We start from the raw sequence: 21,032 nt of genomic DNA, 5'->3' as shown, positions 1-21,032 counted from the left end.
ATTCACATAGTACTTCAATGTTTATGGATTTTCAAATGTCCATCTTTAGTACCTCTGCAAATTTTTTGCTCTGAAAAAGTTATAGTAAGCAAACACTATGAAAATCAAACACAATCGTTGTTATATTTGAGAAAAACAGGTTTAGAACTAGAATTAGGAAGTTTAGACCTATATTTTTAGAGAATCATGCCAAAAAACTGAGTCATTATTAATCTGTAGAATCAACATTTTTCTTTATAAAATGCAATATTAGAAAGAACCTATAAATAACTGTTATTATATAACAGTATATATTACTGTTAGTTTAATTTGGTTAATACCAGATTGGTTATTTGGTATTTTCCTGCTGTAATCATATGAGACATTCATTATAATACTTCAGTTTCAACAGAACTAATGTTAATAAGAGAGGAAAATCAGAAAATATGACCTATACAACACTGCAATTCTTCTCTGTATCATGATTTCAGTTGAAATATATCAGTAGTGCTAATTATAGAAATTGTGGATATATCACAGAAAACACTGTTGAAATCAAAACCATACACTCTGAGTTGTATGTCTATTACCTAATACACAACAAATCACAATTTTTATCATATTTGGCTAATGTGCATCTCCTAAGTATCTGTAAGGAAAAATAGAAATATAAATGTGTAAAATGTGTATCTGTATATAGACACAGATACACAAATATAGCTGTAGGTATAGATCTATATCTGTCAAACATTTTCAATAAATATAAAGATTTGGTTTGCTATGAAACAGTAAATATCCATTATTTCCTTCTAGAAACAGTACCTGCAGATATGGTAGTTACAACTAGGGACCTAGGGGTAGGGGCCTGGGGAAGTTTAGGGACATAGATGGTTGCATGGTCTAACCCTGAAGATGGATAATAGAGAGGTTTTGAATTAGTACATAATCAAATCCATAGGTTCTTTCCTTAAGACTCAAAAAAGTCCCTCTTGACCATTTGCTCACTTTGAGATGCTGAACAAATTATTTAAATTACTAAATATCAATTTTCTTGTCCCTAAATTAAATAATAACTTTGGAAAATACGTTTTCCATCTCATCATTTTAGGTTGATTAGCAGACGTGTTAAGGACCAAGGGGAGAAAAACTAAATTGAAGAAAGAATATATTGTACCTAGATTGGGACAGCCAATTATAGTAGGTTGTTAGAGTAATGTCCCTGATTAATCTGACCTTGAATATTCACATCCTTATGTATTCCACTCCCACAATGACTCTGAGGTTGATCATTGTGATTTGCTTGGTTCAGTGAAATATTTACAAATGTGACAGCAGCAGATAAAGATAGCTGCACAATGGGGTTTAGCCATTAGGAATTATTTTGCTGCCATGTAAGAGTTTTTGGCTATACTACTGAAGATGTCATATGGAAAAGAACCACACCATCCCAGCAAATGGTGTCTGCTAATACCACCTTGGACCAAACAGCCTCAGCAGAGCCTGTTGGTACCAGATGACAATAGGCACATGAGTGATCCCCAAAAAGACCATCAGAAGAGCCATCCAGCTAGGCCAAGTCCAATGTGCAGAACTGTGAGCAAATAAATGGTTATTGTTTGAAGCTATTGTTTTGTTACTTAGTATAGATATTTGTGGTTTGTTATGTAGCAATGGACACTTGATATATCCATTTATCTCACAGAATAAGTCTTCCATGCTTTTGATATTGAAATCAACAAATTAAGAGTGATCTATCACATAAATTTTTAAAACGTACTATTTTCAGGTAAGTGAGTAAAATAGTAAATACGCAGAACATAATCAGAAAGCAAATTTTCAAATGCAATAGCAAACACAAAAATGTCTGTGCCATGCCGGATTACCACTTTGTACCGTACAGGCAAAAACAAAATAGATAGATAGATAGATAGATAGATAGATAGATAGATAGACAGACAGATAGATAGATAGACAGATAGATAGATAGACAGACAGACAGATAGATAGATAATTTTAGTCGGGGAACTTACTGAAACATGATTTTCTATGAAGCATGTGCTGGAAAATCCTGCACAAAGATTCCTCACTTTGTGTAATGGTCCTACAGTTACATTGCACTTGAAGGACTGTCCCAAGGATATCTATGTAAGCAGCTTTGCAGTCATCACTTCCTGAACAAGTGAGGTCCTGTTTGCTTAAGGCGCTAATGCAATTCTCATCTTCATGGCACTTTCTAGTCACACGCTGCCAGCATTTTGACTGAAATGTTCTATAGTGCCTCCTAGACAAAGAGTGAAGAAAAATAATTAGTTTTGAATAATACTATTTCACATTAACATGTGATCCCCCATCACCTAATGAAAGACATGGAACACAATGCCTCCAAGATGCTAGTACATAGTTGAAAAGTAAATTTGTAATTTGAAAAATCACCATAGGGAGTGTGAAAGAAATTGTAATCTTGTGAATTACATCCCTTTATTGTGATGAAAGACAAAGGCTAAGTTGAGGATTCCCTGGATGGATTTCCCTTTATTACTAATTGTATTCCAATATATGATGATTTGAGGTATGAACTACTTCAGAGATTTCTTGGCAATGTTTTATTCTGAATATAGTTTTGTGGCTAGCCTTTGGCCACTGTGTCACACCAAGTGATTTCAAATAAGATACTTGACCTTTCAAGTCAGTTATCCCACAGGATGGGAGGTGCTTTATACTTTTCTTAACAGATTAAGCAGACTAATTAGAATTTACAATATGTTGTGAGGTATAAGATTTCTGACTATGTATTTGATTATTGATATAATAAAATGGAATAAAAGTCTGGATAATGTACACTAATTTCATTTTTGAATTTTTTTACAATCAGAATATATTTTCATTAATGGATGTAAGAATGAAAATCTTTCAATTTAATCTTTGTCACCTAAAATTGCTTTTTACTCTTTCTTGAATAGATTGCCATCAAACATGTATCAAAGCCCTATGAGTACATGACATTTTCATGAAGTTATTTGTCCACATGGATGCTATGTTAAAAAACCAAAGCTCAATTGTTTTTAATAATTGAATATTTAAGTCATCTTAAAGGATAAGCTTTTAAATATAATATTGAAGATTAATTCATGTACATTAAATTTATAATAAGGGAAATACTGCAGATTTTCTGAACATATAATTATTAGGCCAGAAGAACAAACATTCCCCTTCAATGCAGTTAAGGGTTACATATAACATATATTCTAAATGTAAGTTTTGGAAGTATTGATTGTCGCTTAGAGAATATATCTGTACCTATATGCTATTTGTTAATTTTAAGTATGTGTTTTACTAAGTTTAAATTGCATGATTTATCTACTTACAGATAAGTAGATACATTTTCACTCAGAAAAAACGCCATGAAATTTTGCCAAAATGATGAACTAAATAATATTTAATTAAAAATAATATACTACTTTGGTACACTGTATTCTGAAACCATTTGAAATATAAATGGACTAAAGTCTCCAATTAAAAGACATAGTACGGCTGAATGGATTAAATGGATGAAAAATAAAATGAGCCAATGATCTCTTACCTCTAAGAAGCATAGAGCATCTATAAAGAAACACATAGAGTGAAAATAAAGGGATAAAAAAAGATATTCTATGCCAATGGAACCAAAAAAAGAAGCAAGAGTAGCTATACTTTTGTTAGACAAAATAGAATTCAAGACAAAAACTATAAAAAGAGATAAAGAAGGTAATTATGTAATGATAACGGATTCAATTCAGCAAGAGGATATAACAATTGTAAATATATATGTACCCAACACTGCAGTACCTAGACATGTAAAGCAAATACTATTAGAGCTAAAGAGAGAGACTTCAACATCTCACTTTCAGCATTGGACAGATCATTCAAACAGAAAATCAACAAAGAAACATCAGACTTAATCTGCACTATAGATAAAATAGACCTAATAGATATTTACAGGACATTTCATAAAATAGCTGAAGAATACACATTATTCTCCTTAGCACGCAGATCGTTCTCAATGATAACCCATATATTAGCTAACAAAGCAAGTCTTAAAATTTTCAAAAAATTGATATCATATCAAGTATTTTCTCTGATGACAATGGAATAAAACTAGAAATCAATAACAAGCGGAACTTTGAAAACTATACAAATACAGAGAAATTAAATAATACGCTCCTGATTGACCAGTGTGCAAATAAAGAAATTAAGAACAAAATTTAGAAGTTTATTAAAACAATGAAAATGGAAGCACAACATACCAAAACCTATGGGATACGGCAAAAGTAGTATTAAGAGGAAAGTTTATAGCAATAAGCACCTACATCAAAAAAGTAGAAAAACTTCAAATAAATAAATTAGCAATGCATCTTAAAGAACTAGAAAGTCAAGAGCAAACTGAACCCAAAATTAATAGTAGAAAATAAATATGAATAAATATCAGAGCAGAAATAAATGCAAGTGAAACAAAAAAAATTCAAAAGATTAACAAAATGAAAAGTTGGTCTTTTGGAAAGATAAAATCTCCAAACCATCAGTCAGACTAATAAAAAGAGACAGAAAACCCAAATAAAAGAAATCAGAGATTAAAAGGGAAACATTACAACTGATGCCACAGAAATTCAAAGGATCATTAGAGACTACTATGAGCAAATACATGCCAATACATCAGAAAATCTAAAATGGATACATGAATAAATTTGTAGACACACATACAACCTAGCAAGCTTGAACCATGAAGAAATCCAAATCCTGAACAGACCAATAACAAGTAATGAGATCGAAGCTATAATAGAAAGTCTCCCAGCAAGGGAAAACCTAGGACCTGATGCTGAATTTTACCAAACACTTAGAGAAGAACTAATACCAATTCCACTCAAAATATTTCCAACAATAGAGGAGGGAATACTTCCAAACTCATTCTATGAGGCCAGTATCATCCTGATACCAAAACCAGACGAGACATATCAAGGAGAGTAAACTATAGGCCAATTTTCCTGAAGAATATTAATGCAAAAATCCTCAACAAAATCCTAGCAAACCAAATTAAACAACACATTAAGATTTTTCATCACGACCACGTGAGATTTTTCCTAGTGATGCAAGGATGGTTCAATACATGCAAATCAATCAGTTTGATACATCATATCAACAAAACGGAGGACATAAAAGATATGATCCTTTCAATTGATGCTGAAAAAGTATTTGATAAAGTTCTACATTCCTTCATAATAAAAGCCTCAAAACCTGGATATAGAAGGAATATACCTCCACAGAATAAATGTCATATATGACACACCAGACCAATAGCTAGTATTACATGGAATGGGGGAAGAACTGCAAGCTTTTCCTCCAAGATCTGTAATGAGACAAGGATGCCTACTTTCATCACTGTTATTCAACATAGTACTGGAAGTCCTAGCCGAGCAATTAGACAAGAGAAGGGGGGAAAAAAGGCGGGGGGCGGGGGAGTATCCAAATTAGAAAGGTAGAAAAAGTATCCTTGTTTGCAGATTATATAATTTTATATTTGAAAAGACCCAAAGACTCCACCAAAGAACTCTTCGAACCGATCAACAAATTCAGTAGATTTGTAAGATATAAAATTAACACACAAACATCAGTAGCATTTCTATATGCCAACAGCAAACAATCTGAAAAACAAATCTTCAAAGTAGTCCCACTTACAATAACTACAAATAAAATAAGACACTCCGAATATGTCTAAATGTCCAAAAAAGACTAAGCAAATTAATTAAACTACATCCATGCAATGGCATACTCTATAGCTATTCAAACATTTAAGAATTTTCTTTTTTTAAATTTCTTCTAAGAAAAATGGGACAGATGTGCAGAACGGGCAGGTTTATTACATAGGTATGCATGAGCCATGGTTGTTTGCTGCACCTATTGACTCGACCTCTAAGTTCTTTCCCCTCCCCGCCTACTCCCCAACAGACCCTGATGTGTGAATTTTCTTATATGCAATTATGGAAAGACCTTTAATCCACATTTAGGGAAAACTAACAAAAATAATATATAGAGAAGGATATCATATAGTGCTGTTTTAAATCAATTAAAAAAATACATGCATATTTTAAAGTATTTATAATATTTTCTAAGCAAATACCTTGTCATTACTTTTTTAAGTTAATATGTAAAAATACAATGTATAATTTTCCATAAATACCCAGACTTTTGTGAAATTGGCAAGACATAATCTCACCTCCCAAAGGGTATCTGTACTAGAGAAAATTAATTGAGAAATGGTCCTTAAATTGTCCTCTTTGGCTTTTAAAAAATAAAGGAATTTCAAAACCCATTGTGAATTGAAAAATCTGGAACAGGGACAGAAATTGTATTTTAAAACTGAAGTGCCCTGTTTTGCCTATGTACAGGCTCTTCTGCAAAAATGGTAAGTATCATAAAGGGCTTAATATTCTCATTGAAGAAGTGGTTTTCCACTTGGAGATTTGTTTTTCATCTGAATTACATTAACAATAATTTAATATAAATGCTGGACATCTCCCTAAGGCAAAATTTCCTCAGGAAAATGATAGGATTTGTCTTTTCACATTGACTACTAATATTATATAACATTTCCATCACCTCTATAAAGTACTCATTAAGGGACTATTTGCACATAGCGAAAGGAAATTGAAGACACACAGTCCTTACACTTGAACTAATCTAAGAAAGAAACTACATGAGAAGAAATATGTATATGTACCTTACAATATAAAAATTAAGTGTACAATATTCCAAAGTGAGAGGAAGAGAGATGACGTTTTTTGAGTGCTTATCCCACTCCAGACCCTACACCAAACATTTTGAGAAGGTGGTTAAACCCGGGAGTCCTTGTTGAGGAAAATCATCAACTCTGTGCCAGTCCATCTGAGAAGGTGTTGATACCAAGGGGAGGTTAGTGTAAGAGTGTGTGCTTCAGAGTCTATCACAGGAAGTCTCAAGGACTGTAGCAGCAGAGCCATCACTTGCTATTAAAATATTTTCTTTGATGTGGATGCTCAGAAATACCATGCTTTGAAGGTTGAATGCTAATGGCTTCCAGATAATTAGATAGCACCTCTAAAGCCCTGGCACTGGAATCAGGCAAAGCTGGGAACCCACCTGTGAATAAATCTGATATTTTTATAGTGATTATTATTGAAACAATGGTGTCCCCTGGCCCTGGCTGGTTAAAATATTATTAGGTTTCACCATTGATGTAGGAATGTGATAGTTAGAAAGGCAGAATAGTAATAGTTTTAGTTCCTTTGATGTGAGAAAAGTAGTGTGCTCAAACTTGTTTACCATATTTCATTGATTTCAGAAGATACCATAATTTATGTACAACAACAACAACAACAAAAAACACCTACCTGTGGGGACTTAAGTTATGACAAACGTCTTTGTCATTGACCTTAAAAAATTATTTCAAATACGTCAGGGATGTTAAAATATGTAAAAAGAAATCGCATCTTAGAATCAATGAAATATAGTATTTCTCTAGTAAGGATTTTTGAGATGATAAATGAGTTGGAAAACCTAAATTGCATTATAAAAAGTATTTTGTCACTGCCTTTATTGTTCACTCAAGAAAAATAAATAAGCCTTAAAATAACTGACACACATTTGCATGAAAAATTCTCAAATACTATTTTAAGGACTTTGATATCCTATGTGATAAGTTGACGAAATATGTCAATGCTCTAGGACTCTGCTTAGCTCTTTACCACTTATTTCATAGAACGTGTGCTATGGGGAAGCAGTTCTTTTTAACAAATATTTACAAGATCTGGAACTACTTTGCAAGTTACAGTGACTGAGAATAAGAGTAGACATAGTTAAAAAGCTAAAAAAAAGAATTTTACTAAGAACCTTCAGGAAGTTGGTATCATTACTATTTTTGTTTTTTTGCCAGTGGTTGAAACAAGGGGACAAATAGGACAAATCACACAGTAAGCCACCTACATGTCCGAAGTCCTAGGCAGTGTCCCTCAAGCCCTTATATGATATAGGCCTGTTCACACCCACTCAATTAAATCTCTCATCTCGTCCCTATTTCTCTCCCCTTTACACACTCTACCCTCACTGCTTCTCTAACATGCCACATACATGTTTTCCTAAGCTGGCTCGTCAGTTTGCTTATTATCTCCTCTCTCAGTATCTACTCAGAGAGGCCCATTTTCTCACTCCAGCTATGGTAAAATGCTTCCTGTTGGGGCCACCCCATTTACCCTGCAACTCTTTCAGCCCATTCACAATCCCTTTTATTCTGTTCTTTTTTAATCTCCAGAGCACTCATTGCCTTAAAACAACATATACATTTTAAATTTAATATTTGTCTTCTCTCTGGACTATAAGATCCATAGGCATTTGTTTCTCTTATTCACCATTGCCTAGAGTAGTAGTAGGTGCTTGGTTACCCCTTGTTGAATTAATAAATAAATGAATAACATTACTCCCCCAAGAATCAAAGGTGTGAGGTTGGAAAGAGGAGAATGAATACATTTCTATGATCATGGCATACATGTGTGCTAGGGATGTCCAAATGCTACTTGTATACAGCATCCTTGACATAAGTAACTCCAAAAAAGACTCTATCTTAGATTTCATAGGGTGCTTTTCCAACAGGGACAAAATATTTTGCTAAATAAACAAGACTGCATCCAACCAGATAAGGACATAAACAAGTATACTCTTCCACTATCAGTCCTCTCAAGAGGCCTCTGTGGCCATAAATAGAGTAGGACTTCAGCAGCTCAAAATGGCTATCTTACCTGACACCATCTTGCTATCACTCATGATAAGCACTCAGCGTCTGCTGCCAACAATTCTCCCAACATGGAAGACTCTTCCTTGCAAGATTGATGGACAGCCCAGATAAGACCAGAGGAATCTTTGTTTTTGTCACTCTTCCTGGACTCGTTCCTTAACCCTTTTTGCTCTCCCTTTTCTCTTAATGTTAAATGTTACTTTGTTGTGGAATGTTTAACCTATAACCCTTATATATCAATTAAGTACACTATTATGTATGGTTTGCAACACTGACTGATTTGTGGAGTGGCTTCAGTCTGTGTACCCATGGCTCTGAAAACAAAGTGAATGAGAAGTACTAAGGAGAATTGCCTCCTTGGGAACTGTGTGTAGCTCATGGCTTTGGGGACTGAACAGTATTAAAGACTGACATTGTGAAAAGACACAAATGTGTGTGGACCTGGTTATCTCTGACCTCGCACCACTCATGTGAGTATTTAAGCTACCTTCGTCTTCCTGATCTGCAGCCTAAGACAGAAATAATTTATTTCAAAGTTTGAAGAGTCTCCTTGCCAAAAGAATAAATTTGTAACAGCCTGATATAATTAAACAAAAAAAATTAAAAGGCTGATATATAAATCAGGTCTATTAACTAATTCATTAGACTAACTTGAATGCATAATTTTTATAATACTATTTCATGGCTACCATATTTTGACATGCTGATTTTTTATTTCAAAAATCTATTCTGCATTTGAATTTCAAAGATGATACTGCACATGTACCACAGATTCAAAAAAATATGAATTGTCTGGCTTTATTTACACCATGTTGGATGATGGTGGGAACTCTAGCTAATGTAATGAGATCAAGTGTTAGGACTGGACTGTAACAAATAAGGTGCCGAAATAAGAAAGTAATGTATGAGTGTTTTTACCCACCTGCATAATTCATCATTTTGGCAGCTGCGAATTACATTGAGGCAAGTAGGGGGTGGAACCATGTTCAGTGCACATGGCTTGCTGTGAAGAGCTTCTTTGGACTGCTGACAAGGTATATCAGATTGAGAACAGTCACAAAAAGCCAACATCTGGGCAATGTTAAAAGGTATATTTTGATAGAAGAACCGTATGGCTGCTTGGCAGTGTTTCACATCACACGGATTTCCATTTGCTGAGCAAGCTTTAAGGTAAGAGGCCAACTGTGCATTACAGACCACATCCCCTACACATGCCTCTGCCACTTCCAAACAGGACCACATCCCTTTGAATCCTGAAAGCAATGATATGCCCAGGTTGTGGAAAAGTAAACACAAAGCTGTACATACAGAACCTGTAAAACACTGTGAGAAGTCTATGAGCAAAATACAATGATGTACCAATGTCCTATCTTTGGCAAACATTACATCTTTTAGAGTAAGTATGAATTTACTGAGACCTAAAGAGTAGACCTATTGGAATCATCTTTCATCTATACAGGATACACATTGTTATCTAGAGTGATGGGAAGTGTGCAGGGCCAAAATTGAGCTGAAGGAAAAATCTCCCAGTCCAGGGTTTTCAAATGCAAACAATAAATCTTCAGAAATTGCATTTGAACTATATAGCTTATGGTTAGCTCATTGGCTCAAGGCAAAATGATTCTTCTTCTGCTTCACGTTTTTGTGAGGGGAATCTTGAATAAAGGTTCCACATAGTTATTCTAGCATACGTAAATGTTTATATTCCTACAGAAACACAATTATACACAAAAACAGTTGGTGCCAAATAACTTATATGATCACAAATATCCATGAAATGTAATCAATATCTACTATTTGGGTTTTTGTTTGTTTGATTTTTGAGACAGGGTCTTGCTGTATAGTGGCGTGATCCCAGCTCACTGCCACCTCCATCTCCTGGGCTCAAGTGATTCTCCTGCCTCAGCCTCCCAATGAGCTGGGATCACAGCCGCATGCCCCCATGCCCAGCTAAGTTTTGATTTTTGTTTTTGTTTTGTTTTTGCAAAGACAGGGTTTTGCCATGTTGTCCAGGCCGGTCTCAAACTCCTGGGCTCAAACGATCCACCTACCTCAGTCTCCCAAAGTGCTAGGACTACAGGTGTGAGCCACTGCGCCCAACCTGGTATTTGGTTTTAATTATTAAATATTTCTCAGCACATGTATACATTGATAATGGAGGGGCAAAGTAGTTGCTTCAATGGATCACTACTAAAAGAAATGAAATGACTTGGTTGCATTTTATTATATTACAACTGTTAAACAACATAATTTATTTTGTATTGGCCTATCTTTAGGAAGCCTGGTAACTACCTTTTAAATTATATTATCAGGTATTTGCAATGCAGATCAAAATCATAACTTATCAACATTACCATGATGGGAATGTGTAGTTAGATTCCATTTGAATTTATCCTCTTTCATGTTATCTAGAAGGAAAACAAAGAAACTATTTCATTATTGAACAATTTTCTGAATTTCCTAGGAAAATGTGAGTCACATTTATAAATGAGTAAAGTCCACATATACTCAAGCAAAAGTACATACAAGGTTATGTAACATGCATTTAGCCTTTGATATTCAAAATTAATGTGGTATAGATGAAGAAAATAAGCCTCTGAAATATCATTCAAGTGAGCTAAACAGCCCTGCTTTGAGGATTCAGTTACTTGAAGACTTAAATAAATGCTAGTGACTAGACTGCATGCATGGAGTAAACAAACACTGGGCGCTGACTGGGGGGGAAAAAAAGGAAAAAACAGAAGGAATATTTTCTGAACACGACTTCCCACCACAGTCTAGTATAGAAACCCTTCTCAGTAGGGTCTTCATTAATTTGAAATGCAATTTTAAACCCAGTTTCACCTCTGATTATCTTATCCTCCAAGAGTTCTTAGAAATTATAATTATAGTGTTGAAAAATCTCATTAATGAAAATGAATGTTCAGCTGATTCCAAAATCTTTAAAGGAACATTGGTTGGTTCCCTACTATGTACCAGGTGACAAACTGAGGACGTAAATCTGCAGTCCCTGTCATCAAGCATCCCACAGCCTAGAAGGAAATACAGACATACAAAACAAAGCCAAAAGAAACTAAAAGGAGCACTAATGTATCCATAACGTGGCAGGGGAATCAGATGATAGGATTTTCATTTTGAAATGAAAATTATTATTTTTTCATTGGATATTAAGATACTAACTTTTGTTACGGCATTAATGCCCCTTCATGATTCAGTATGTTCTAATCTGAGCTGTTTGTTCATATTTCCTGCCTTCTAGTCTACTGCATATACAAGATGGTACTATCACAGGAAGCTTACTTCTACCCTCAGGTGTGTCACGGCCTTCCAGACTCCTTATATTGTACAAGCTATTCTCACTGTGCATTGTTTTCATTTTCTTAATTGATCAAGTCTCAGCTTGAGAACCACTGTTCTTCTTGATCCCACCCATCATCCTGCCTCTCTGAGGACGATCTGGAGGTTCCAACTTCTGTGCTACTATTCCATATCTAATAAAATCCCAATAAACAGATCCCAGGGAGTCATATAGCTTTTGTAACAGGTACAAAAGTCTAGGCTAGACATTCTTTTACAGATTAACACCTCTGCATTGGGACTGATTGGTAAGGCTGTGTCACTGACAAAAATATATTCAAGAAACTGCTGTGTAGACATAAACAAACAGCAGCTTCACTCACTGTTATTAACTGAATGTTTCCCCCATTACCTCTAAATTTATATTTTGGAGCCATAATCTCCCTGTGCAGTTGTGGAGTGATGGTGTCCTTAGGTTAAATGAGGTCATAAGAGTGCGGCCCTTTTCAAATAGGATTAGTGTCCATATCAGAAGACTTCAGGGAGGTAGCTGTCTATCTCCCCTGGAGCACTCACTGAGGAAAGGTCCTGAGAACACAGGGAGAGGGTGGCTGGCTATCTACAAGCTAGTAAAAGAGGAGTCCTAGCCAGGAACAGATCCTAGGGACTTTTATCTGAGATTTTTCATACTCCAGAACTGGGGGAAAATACAGTTTTTGCTTTTTAAGCCACCCAGCCTGTACTATTTTGTTACGGCAGCCAGAGCAGTCTAATTTACTTACCAGATGAGTACTTTTTATCAGCACAACAAAACAGTTATTTTTAGTGTCTGAAAATAAAGTGCTTCTTAGAAGGTATTATAATACTTATACATTAAATGCTAATTTTATATGAAATTAACATTTATACATTAAATATAAAGCTAGCATTTACACACACACACACACACACACACATACACACATTTTTTCCCAGAGGGTATTTTAAACATTGGCTTTTACTGAAAGAGGAGTTGAAGGTCAGTATGTTTTAGAAACAAATAAAAGTATTCACCAACAAGACCTACATGTGAGTTAGAAAATCAGATACAATTCATCAGAAAATACCCAACAATCCCTAAAATATGCTCTAATATCTAATATTAGAATCAGAAGTACTTCCATGTATCTTCTTTTCCTTAACATGATAGTATCAGAAACTAAACTTTTGTACATATTTTGATTTATATTTTATAATCTGATAAACATGCTTACAATAAACTAGTAGACAAACATGTTTCTATAAAATGACTAGTTGAATTAAATGCAACCGATATTTCTTTTTTAGGGAGTATATGGCAACATGTAAAGCAAAAGCAAAAGAAGATCCTCAGAGGAGACTAAGAATCATCCATGGAAGCAGGAAGAAAAACAGAAGAATGTAATATCTGGGAGCCTAGCTTTTCTCTAGCCTCATTTCCCTGTAGCTCTTGCTAATGAATGCTGCCCATTTCCCATATAGAACATACCACAATATCATTAGAATGTGTTTATATCTACTTTTCTAGCTTTATAGCTTCCAAAATATTAATTACTCATCCTTATAAAACATTTATCCTTCTTTGAATTTTATGCTATCTGGTTGTGCCTCCCTCTTTTCTCTTGTCAAATATTAACCTCAAAGTCTTGCCCTGATATTCAGCATTGACTCAGGTACTGTCTCAATACTCTCCTCTACCTCAGATCTTGTCATTGTGCTAAGTTACCTCTATGCCTTTTGGAAAAAGAACCATCTTCCACCCTTAATTCACAATTCCTTAACCATTGCCCTTATGACCTTCACCGACACTCCAACTACACCACAACAATGATCAACTTCTAGACCTGACATTGACATGAAGTTCTCTCTCTTTCAATTGCAAATATTAATTATCTTACTGGCTTCCAAAGCTTCACATTCTTGATTACTTCAAGTGCATATATACCTCCAGAACTTTCATCTTTTTATTCACTCCCAATCTTAGCATCATCTCCTGTATTCACAGACTCTTTCCAGCCCAGATCACTCACCCTAATAAAGGAACAGTTTCCTGTTATTGTCATTCCGTCCTTACTTCTTTTACTTTCTAGTGATTCTCTATAAACCTCTAACCCTATAAAATTTTACTGTGTGGCTTTTCTGCTCATTTATACTGTTTTTTTTTTTTTTTTTTTCTCACAGAGTCGTCACACTACCATCCTAACTAGTATCCCAACAAATTAAAAAAATAATTACCAGCAATTTTTCTTCTAATGTGTACAATTTCAGATGTCACCAGACATTATGCATTTACATCAAGCTGCATATCCTACCATTTCCTTCATCATTCTCATAAGACGACCTTGACTCTCATGTTAGCAGAGGCTTCAACTGGGAATCCCTTTATGCTGGAGGACAATGCTGAGAAAATGGCATGTGGGATCCATGAGATCAGGGACTATATCTTATTATCTTATATTTCTACTCAATATTATTCAATAAACATATTTGAATAAATATTGAATATTATTCACCATTTAACCCTGCATAATCAATTGTATCACCCTTTCTAAATCATTCCCATTCTCATACAGAACTTTTTTTTCCATCTTCTGGGGAAAAAAGCCCTCTTTTTACCTCACTTATTTATCCAAGCACTGCCCTATTTCCTGTCGTCCTTACAACAATCTTTCAAAGTGCAGTCTGTATTTTCTGGCTCCAATTTCTCTCTTCCTATCCCCTTATGTACTCTCCAAACTCCACCTCTCATCCTGCCATTGTGCTTACCATGCCACAGACACTGTTCTTATCCAGTTCATAACCTCCACATTGGCAAATGCAATAGCTGATTTCTGATTCTGAAGTCTCTACCAAATCATTTGATTTTCTTAAACTTTCACCCTTCCTTGAAACTCTTTCTTCGTTTTTCTTTTGGATGCAATACTTTCCTAATTTGCTCTTTCTGGCAGCTCCTTATCGCTTTTCATTGCTGATTCCTTCCTCTTCTCTCATACTAGTAAATGTTGAAGTATCTCATAGACTAGTCCATGGACCTCATTCATTTCCTCTTTTATTGACCCACTGGTAAGAAAATATATCCAGAATCTGTTATCATCTCACCCTGCTACCACTCTGGTCCAAGACACTATTAATTTCATTGTTAATCTCAACATAAAACAAGGTCCTGATTGAATTCATCTTAGTCGTCAAGGAAGGCTGGAACCTCATTCATTTGAGCATCCTGTATACAAATTTCTTCAAACATTCCCAAATTTGAATGCAGTCTACTTTAGAGGAATCACTGCATTAACAATTCCACAAAGTAGTTTCTTGCAGGCTTTTTCTTAATACTGCACACATTTGGCCTTCATCAAGGGTCTTTGATTGTTCTGTTTCTCTCTCACAGATTTTCCTAATATTCTCTTACAACAAAGTAAAATGTTCAGATTCCTGACAGACATGTGCTGCTATTGTAGTCACTCTTTACTTCAGCTATTAATGGTGTATCTTTCTGGTGGAACTATTGTGTGATATTTGTGAAGTCAAATCTGAGGACAGGGCTGATTCTCCTACAAATAGAGTAAGATTGACTAAAAATTAAATAAATGAATTTACTTATGATTTTTTAATATGTTTTCAAAAGTGTACAGACATATTTTTATAAATATTCCAATATCTGTTATTTTTCAAAAACCATTTAAAGTTATTTCAAGAGAGCTATTACAAATGATCTTGCATTTTTAAAAACTGACATGTAAAAAAAACACTACAGTTTATAGAACCACATGTTAATGTTCAATTTCTCTTAGTGATATTTTTCTTCATCACTTTTGTTTTTTCATTTCATTTGATGATGTTTTTTATATATTCTCCAGGGTTTACACATAAATATTTCATGAATGGACACATGATTTAGATGCTCAAAATATGTTTAATTAATGAAAAACATTGACATTGTATATTTACTAATCATTTGCTAAGTGTCAGGCATTATGCTAGGTGCTTTAGCATATTTTTAAAAAGAAATAACAAAACTGATATTCTTGAGAATAGAAAAGTGCATGTCTGTGTACGCTGGAGAATATTTTGGGAATGCAAAGCAGGGAGAGAAAATCATTTTATTGAAGCGATGATTAGAAGGTTTGTGGAGGATGCTGCAGTTGACATAGACAGACTGGTAAGATTTAAATTATCATGTTCTTTCTCATATTTAAATTATTTTCTTTATAATTCTTTATCGTGAATTATAACAAATCAGCTGAATGCGTTCTGTAAACATAAAAACCATGTCAGGTCCTTTATCAAGTCCCGGGAATATTTAGGCCTTCTCCTTTAGGTCTTGTCCATATGAAACTTTCATTGAGTACAAGGTTTTTGTATGACTGATTCATCAATATTTCCACATAGCAGTATTTAATAAATTTCTACTGTGGGAAAAATAGGTTTAGTATGTAAACTGATTTCAATTTAACTGCTCTAAATATATATATTTCTGTTGATATACAATATTTTGTCAAAATTTGATATGCTAAAAGTAGCTATTAAGGCTGTTAAGTTCAGATGTTTCAGATGTCTTACCATCTTGAAAAACTCAATATATATTTTAATAAGCATTTCAGCATGCTCACATTTCAGCCTACTTAATCTAAAACTAGTAATGTCTACTAATTAGCAAATTAATGCCATTGTCAGGCCCTATCTTATTTGACTTTTCAGCATTTTGACAATTTTCTTCATGTACTCTCTTTCATTGACTTCAAAAATTCCACTCTCTGTAGCTTCTTTTCCTGTATTTAAAAACCTTCTTTTTGATTTCTTCAACTAGATCATAAAATTCTTCTGAAAATATCTTTCTCCTCCCTTTGTGTTTTTCCCAGGCAGTCTAACTCTCCTTTATGTTTTTTATCTACTCATAAACCTCTGTATCTCTGTTTTAGATTTCTCTCCTCAAGATCTCTGCTTCCCAATGCCAGCTTGATGAGACATGTTCCTTTATATTTTCAGACTATTTTTTTTATCATTGCAAACTTAGGAAAAATAATACCAACATTCCTAACCCGAATATTCTAAAGCATACCTCAGATGAAATGTTCTCAGAATACAACTCATCACTTTCGTCCCCAGTCCTGTACAATTTTCCATTTACTGGCTCAATGTACAGTAATCCCCTTGTTCCAAGCCAGCCACCTGGAGATTATGCTTAATACATTTTAAACTCCTTATATCCAACTGGTCACCAATTCCTATTGATTATTATTCATAAATATGCCTTAAGTATATATTTTATTATAATTCTCAGGACCAGTGCCTTAGTTTAGGCATGCATTACTTCTCTCTCAAATTATTTTGATGGCTTTTTAACTGATATTCTTGACCTGCGTCTTTCTCTGCCCCCCATTCCATCCTCTCTAAGTTACTGCCTGTGATATCTTATGAGAAACTGATGGTACATTCCTCTGTTTAAAATATGTAATAGCTCCTCATAACAACGGTTTAAAGTCTAATCTCTTTAGAAAGTTATGTAAGCTCAGCTTTCCTCCTTTTCATAAATATCTGGTTTCTTTCCAGTGCTTTTCCATTCTATTATCCAGCTTAACAAGGGAATTCTTGCTCCCCAAATGCTCCCCACTTCATTCTATTTCTTCTGCTTAAAACATCCATTTTGTTTTGCCTCCCTAATGAAACCAACTTACCCTAAAAGGCCCAAGTCTGACAATTCTGTGAAGTCTTCTGAGTCACCATTATTTTTTACTCTATGGCTTCTAGTACTTTGTCTGTGCATGTGTGTATGTGTGTATCCTTATCATGTGTATAGCATGTATCACATTGTACAGGTGATATTTGGCAATTATTATTTTAATTAAGAATTAAGATAATACAAAATATGTTATGTGATGATACTGAAATGAAACTAGAAATCAATAATGAAGATATCTGAGAAATCTCAGATATTAGGAAATTAAACAACCTTCTGTCTGGGCGTGGTGGCTCATGCCTGTTATCCCAGCACTTTGGAAGGCCGATGCTGGCAGATCACCTGAGGTCAGGAGTTCAAGACCAGCCTGGACAACATGGCAAAACCATGTCTCCACTAAAAATACAAATATAAGCCAGGTGTGGTGGCATGCATCTGTAATCCCAGCTACTCAGGGGGCTGAGGCAGTGGAATAGGTTGAACATAGGGGAAGGAGGTTGCAGTGAGCTGAGATTACTCCACTGCACTCCAGCCTGGGTGACAGAGAGAGACTCTGCCTCAAAATACTATAATAATAATAATAAAATAAATCATAACAAAGAGGAATTCACAAAGGAAAGGAGAAAATATTTTGACATAAATATAAATTAAAACAATGTATCAAAATGTGTGGCTATAGCTGAATCAGTACTTGGAAGGAAATTCATAGTATTAAATGCTTATATGAGGAAAGAATAAAATCTCAAATCAGTGGTTCAAGGTTTTATGTTAGGAAGCAAGAAAATGGGGAACACCTTAAAATCAAATCAGACATACACATAAAGAAACAATGAATAGTAAAACTGAAAGGACACGAATTATACAAATTATCGATATCTAAACATAAAAAGGACATCATTGCAACTACTACAGACATTAAAAAGGGCAATTAGGAGCAACTTTGTAGAGAGATAGAAACCAAAAAGAAACAGTAAACTGAAAACTTTAAGGATAAAAATCCAACATAAATTCAGCAAATGGAAGATACAAACTACCAAAGGTCACTCATGAAGAAATAGATAACAAGAATAGTCTTACAACAAGTTAACACATTGAATTTATATTTTCAAACCTTTTTAATGAAGCATGGCCCAGATATCTTTACTGGTTAATGAAATCAATCATTTAAGGAAGGAATAACATCAATTATTTTTGTGCTTTTCCAGAATATTGGAGAGGAGGAAATACTTCCCAATTGATTTTACAAGGCCAGCATAACTTAGATACCAAACCAGACAAAGACATTATAAGAAAACAAATCAACATGCCAATATACTTTATGAACATAGTTTTTTTAAACAAAATGTTAGCAGTTGAATCCAGAAATACAAAAATAATAATATACCATGATTGAATAGAATTTAGCCTTGAAATGAAGGGCTGGAACAGCAGTAAAAAATCAAATAATGAATTTCGCCATATAAAAAACTAAAGGAAAAAAATGTGATCAGGCTTGGCAGGACATGAGGGAGGAGAAATGGAGAGAAGTTGGTTAATGGGTACAAATATACATTAACATAGAAGGAATAATTTCTAGTACTTGATAGTACAGTAGGGAGACTACAGTTAACACTAATTTACTATATATTTTAAAATAGCCAGAAAAATTGGAGTACTCCCAACAAAAAGAAAAGATAAATGTTTGAAGTAATTAATAGTAATAGAGGCAAAAAATTTTGCAGAATTCAGCATTCATTTATTTTTATGCATTTATGATTTTAAAAATGAAGAAAACCAGAAATATAAAGGAATTTCCTCCACTTGATAAAGAGAACCTGCAAAGAACACACACACACACACACACTCTTCATGGTAAAAAACTGAATGACTTTCTCCTAAGACAGGTGAAAAGGCAAGATGTCCACTTTCAACAATTCTATTGAATATTATATTGAAAGCTCTAGTTAGGGTAATAAAACAGGGAAAAATAAATGAAAGACTACAGATTGGAAAGGGGAAGATGAAACTCTATTACAGATGACAAGACTACTTATGTAGAATTTCCTGCAGATTCTACAAATAAAAGATAGAATAATTGCAGTAGGCTGTAAGTTCCATACAGAAAAATCAATTGTATTTCTATATAATCACTATAATCAATAGAAAGTTAAGATGTAAAACAAATTACCATTTACAACAGCACCAAAAGCTGAAGTGTGTTTGTAGAAGCCTAAAAAGTTGTGCAAGAACTATATACTGAAAACCATCAAATATTGATGAACTAAATCAATGAACTTATAAATAAATGAAGAAATATATCATGTTAATAAACCTGAACACTCGACATAGTAAATTGGTTTATAATTTCAAGGTAAGTCCAGTCAAAATGTCAGCAGGATTCTTTGCAGACATTGACAAGCTGATTCTAAAATTTTTATGAGAAGACAAAGAAGTGGTCCAGCCCGGTGGCACACACCTGTCATTCCAACACTTTTGGAAGCTGAGGCAGGCAGATCAATTGAGCCCAGAAGTTGGAAGACCACCCTGGTCAACATGGCGAAAGCCTGTTTCTACTAAAAATACAAAAATTAGCTGGTGTGGTGGCATATGCCTGTAATTCCAACTACTTGGGAAGCTTTGGCATGAGAATCGCTTGAACCCAGGAGGTAGAGGCTGCACTGAGTCAAGACTGGGTCACTGTGCTCCAGCCTGGGTGGCAGAACAAGATGCTGTTTCAAAAACAGCAACTACAGCAACAACTAAAATTAAATTAAATTAAATTAAAGACAAAGAGCTAGAATAGACAAAATTATTTTTAAAATAATAGTTAAAGGAATCATACTACTTGATTTCAAGACTTTCTGTGACGCTATAATGACTGTAGAATATTTGCAAAAGTACAGAATTAACTCAATGAAACAGAATAGAAAGTCTAGAAATAGAGCCATTAATATATGGCCAAATGACTTTTGAGGAAAGTAAAATTGATATTATTTTCCACATATGTGGGTGGAACAATTAGATATTTGCATGGAAGAAAATCTGACTTATATCTTGTACTGTATACAAAAATTAACTCGTAATATAACATAGGCCTACATATAAAACCTAAAACTACACCATTTCTAGATTATATGAGAAAATCTTTGTTAATGTGAATTAAATATCTATTAGATGAAACATCAAAAGTATGATCTATGAAAGAAAAGATGACAAACTGAATTTCACCAAAATTTTTTAAATTCTGTTTTTTTAAGACACTCTTAAATGACAAGATTAAAAAAATAC

At 34.2% G+C, this 21,032-nt stretch overlaps 1 protein-coding gene across 1 annotated transcript in view; it reads right to left on the bottom strand.

The window, feature by feature from the left end:
• The window catches only part of GFRAL (GDNF family receptor alpha like), an 83,426-nt gene that overhangs the window by 37,228 nt on the left and 25,166 nt on the right, over window positions 1-21,032 (bottom strand). The window contains exons 7-9 of the mRNA XM_073006077.1: window positions 11,131-11,184; window positions 9,699-10,029; window positions 2,010-2,260 (exon numbers count right to left, since the gene is read on the bottom strand). Coding sequence (XP_072862178.1) covers window positions 2,010-2,260; window positions 9,699-10,029; window positions 11,131-11,184 — 636 coding nt within the window. The remainder of the gene's footprint in view (window positions 1-2,009; window positions 2,261-9,698; window positions 10,030-11,130; window positions 11,185-21,032) is intronic.

Source organism: Chlorocebus sabaeus, chromosome 17 (genome assembly GCF_047675955.1).
Source record: "Chlorocebus sabaeus isolate Y175 chromosome 17, mChlSab1.0.hap1, whole genome shotgun sequence".
Classification (NCBI taxonomy): domain Eukaryota; kingdom Metazoa; phylum Chordata; class Mammalia; order Primates; family Cercopithecidae; genus Chlorocebus; species Chlorocebus sabaeus.
This window is presented reverse-complemented; position numbering and strand designations above follow the sequence as displayed.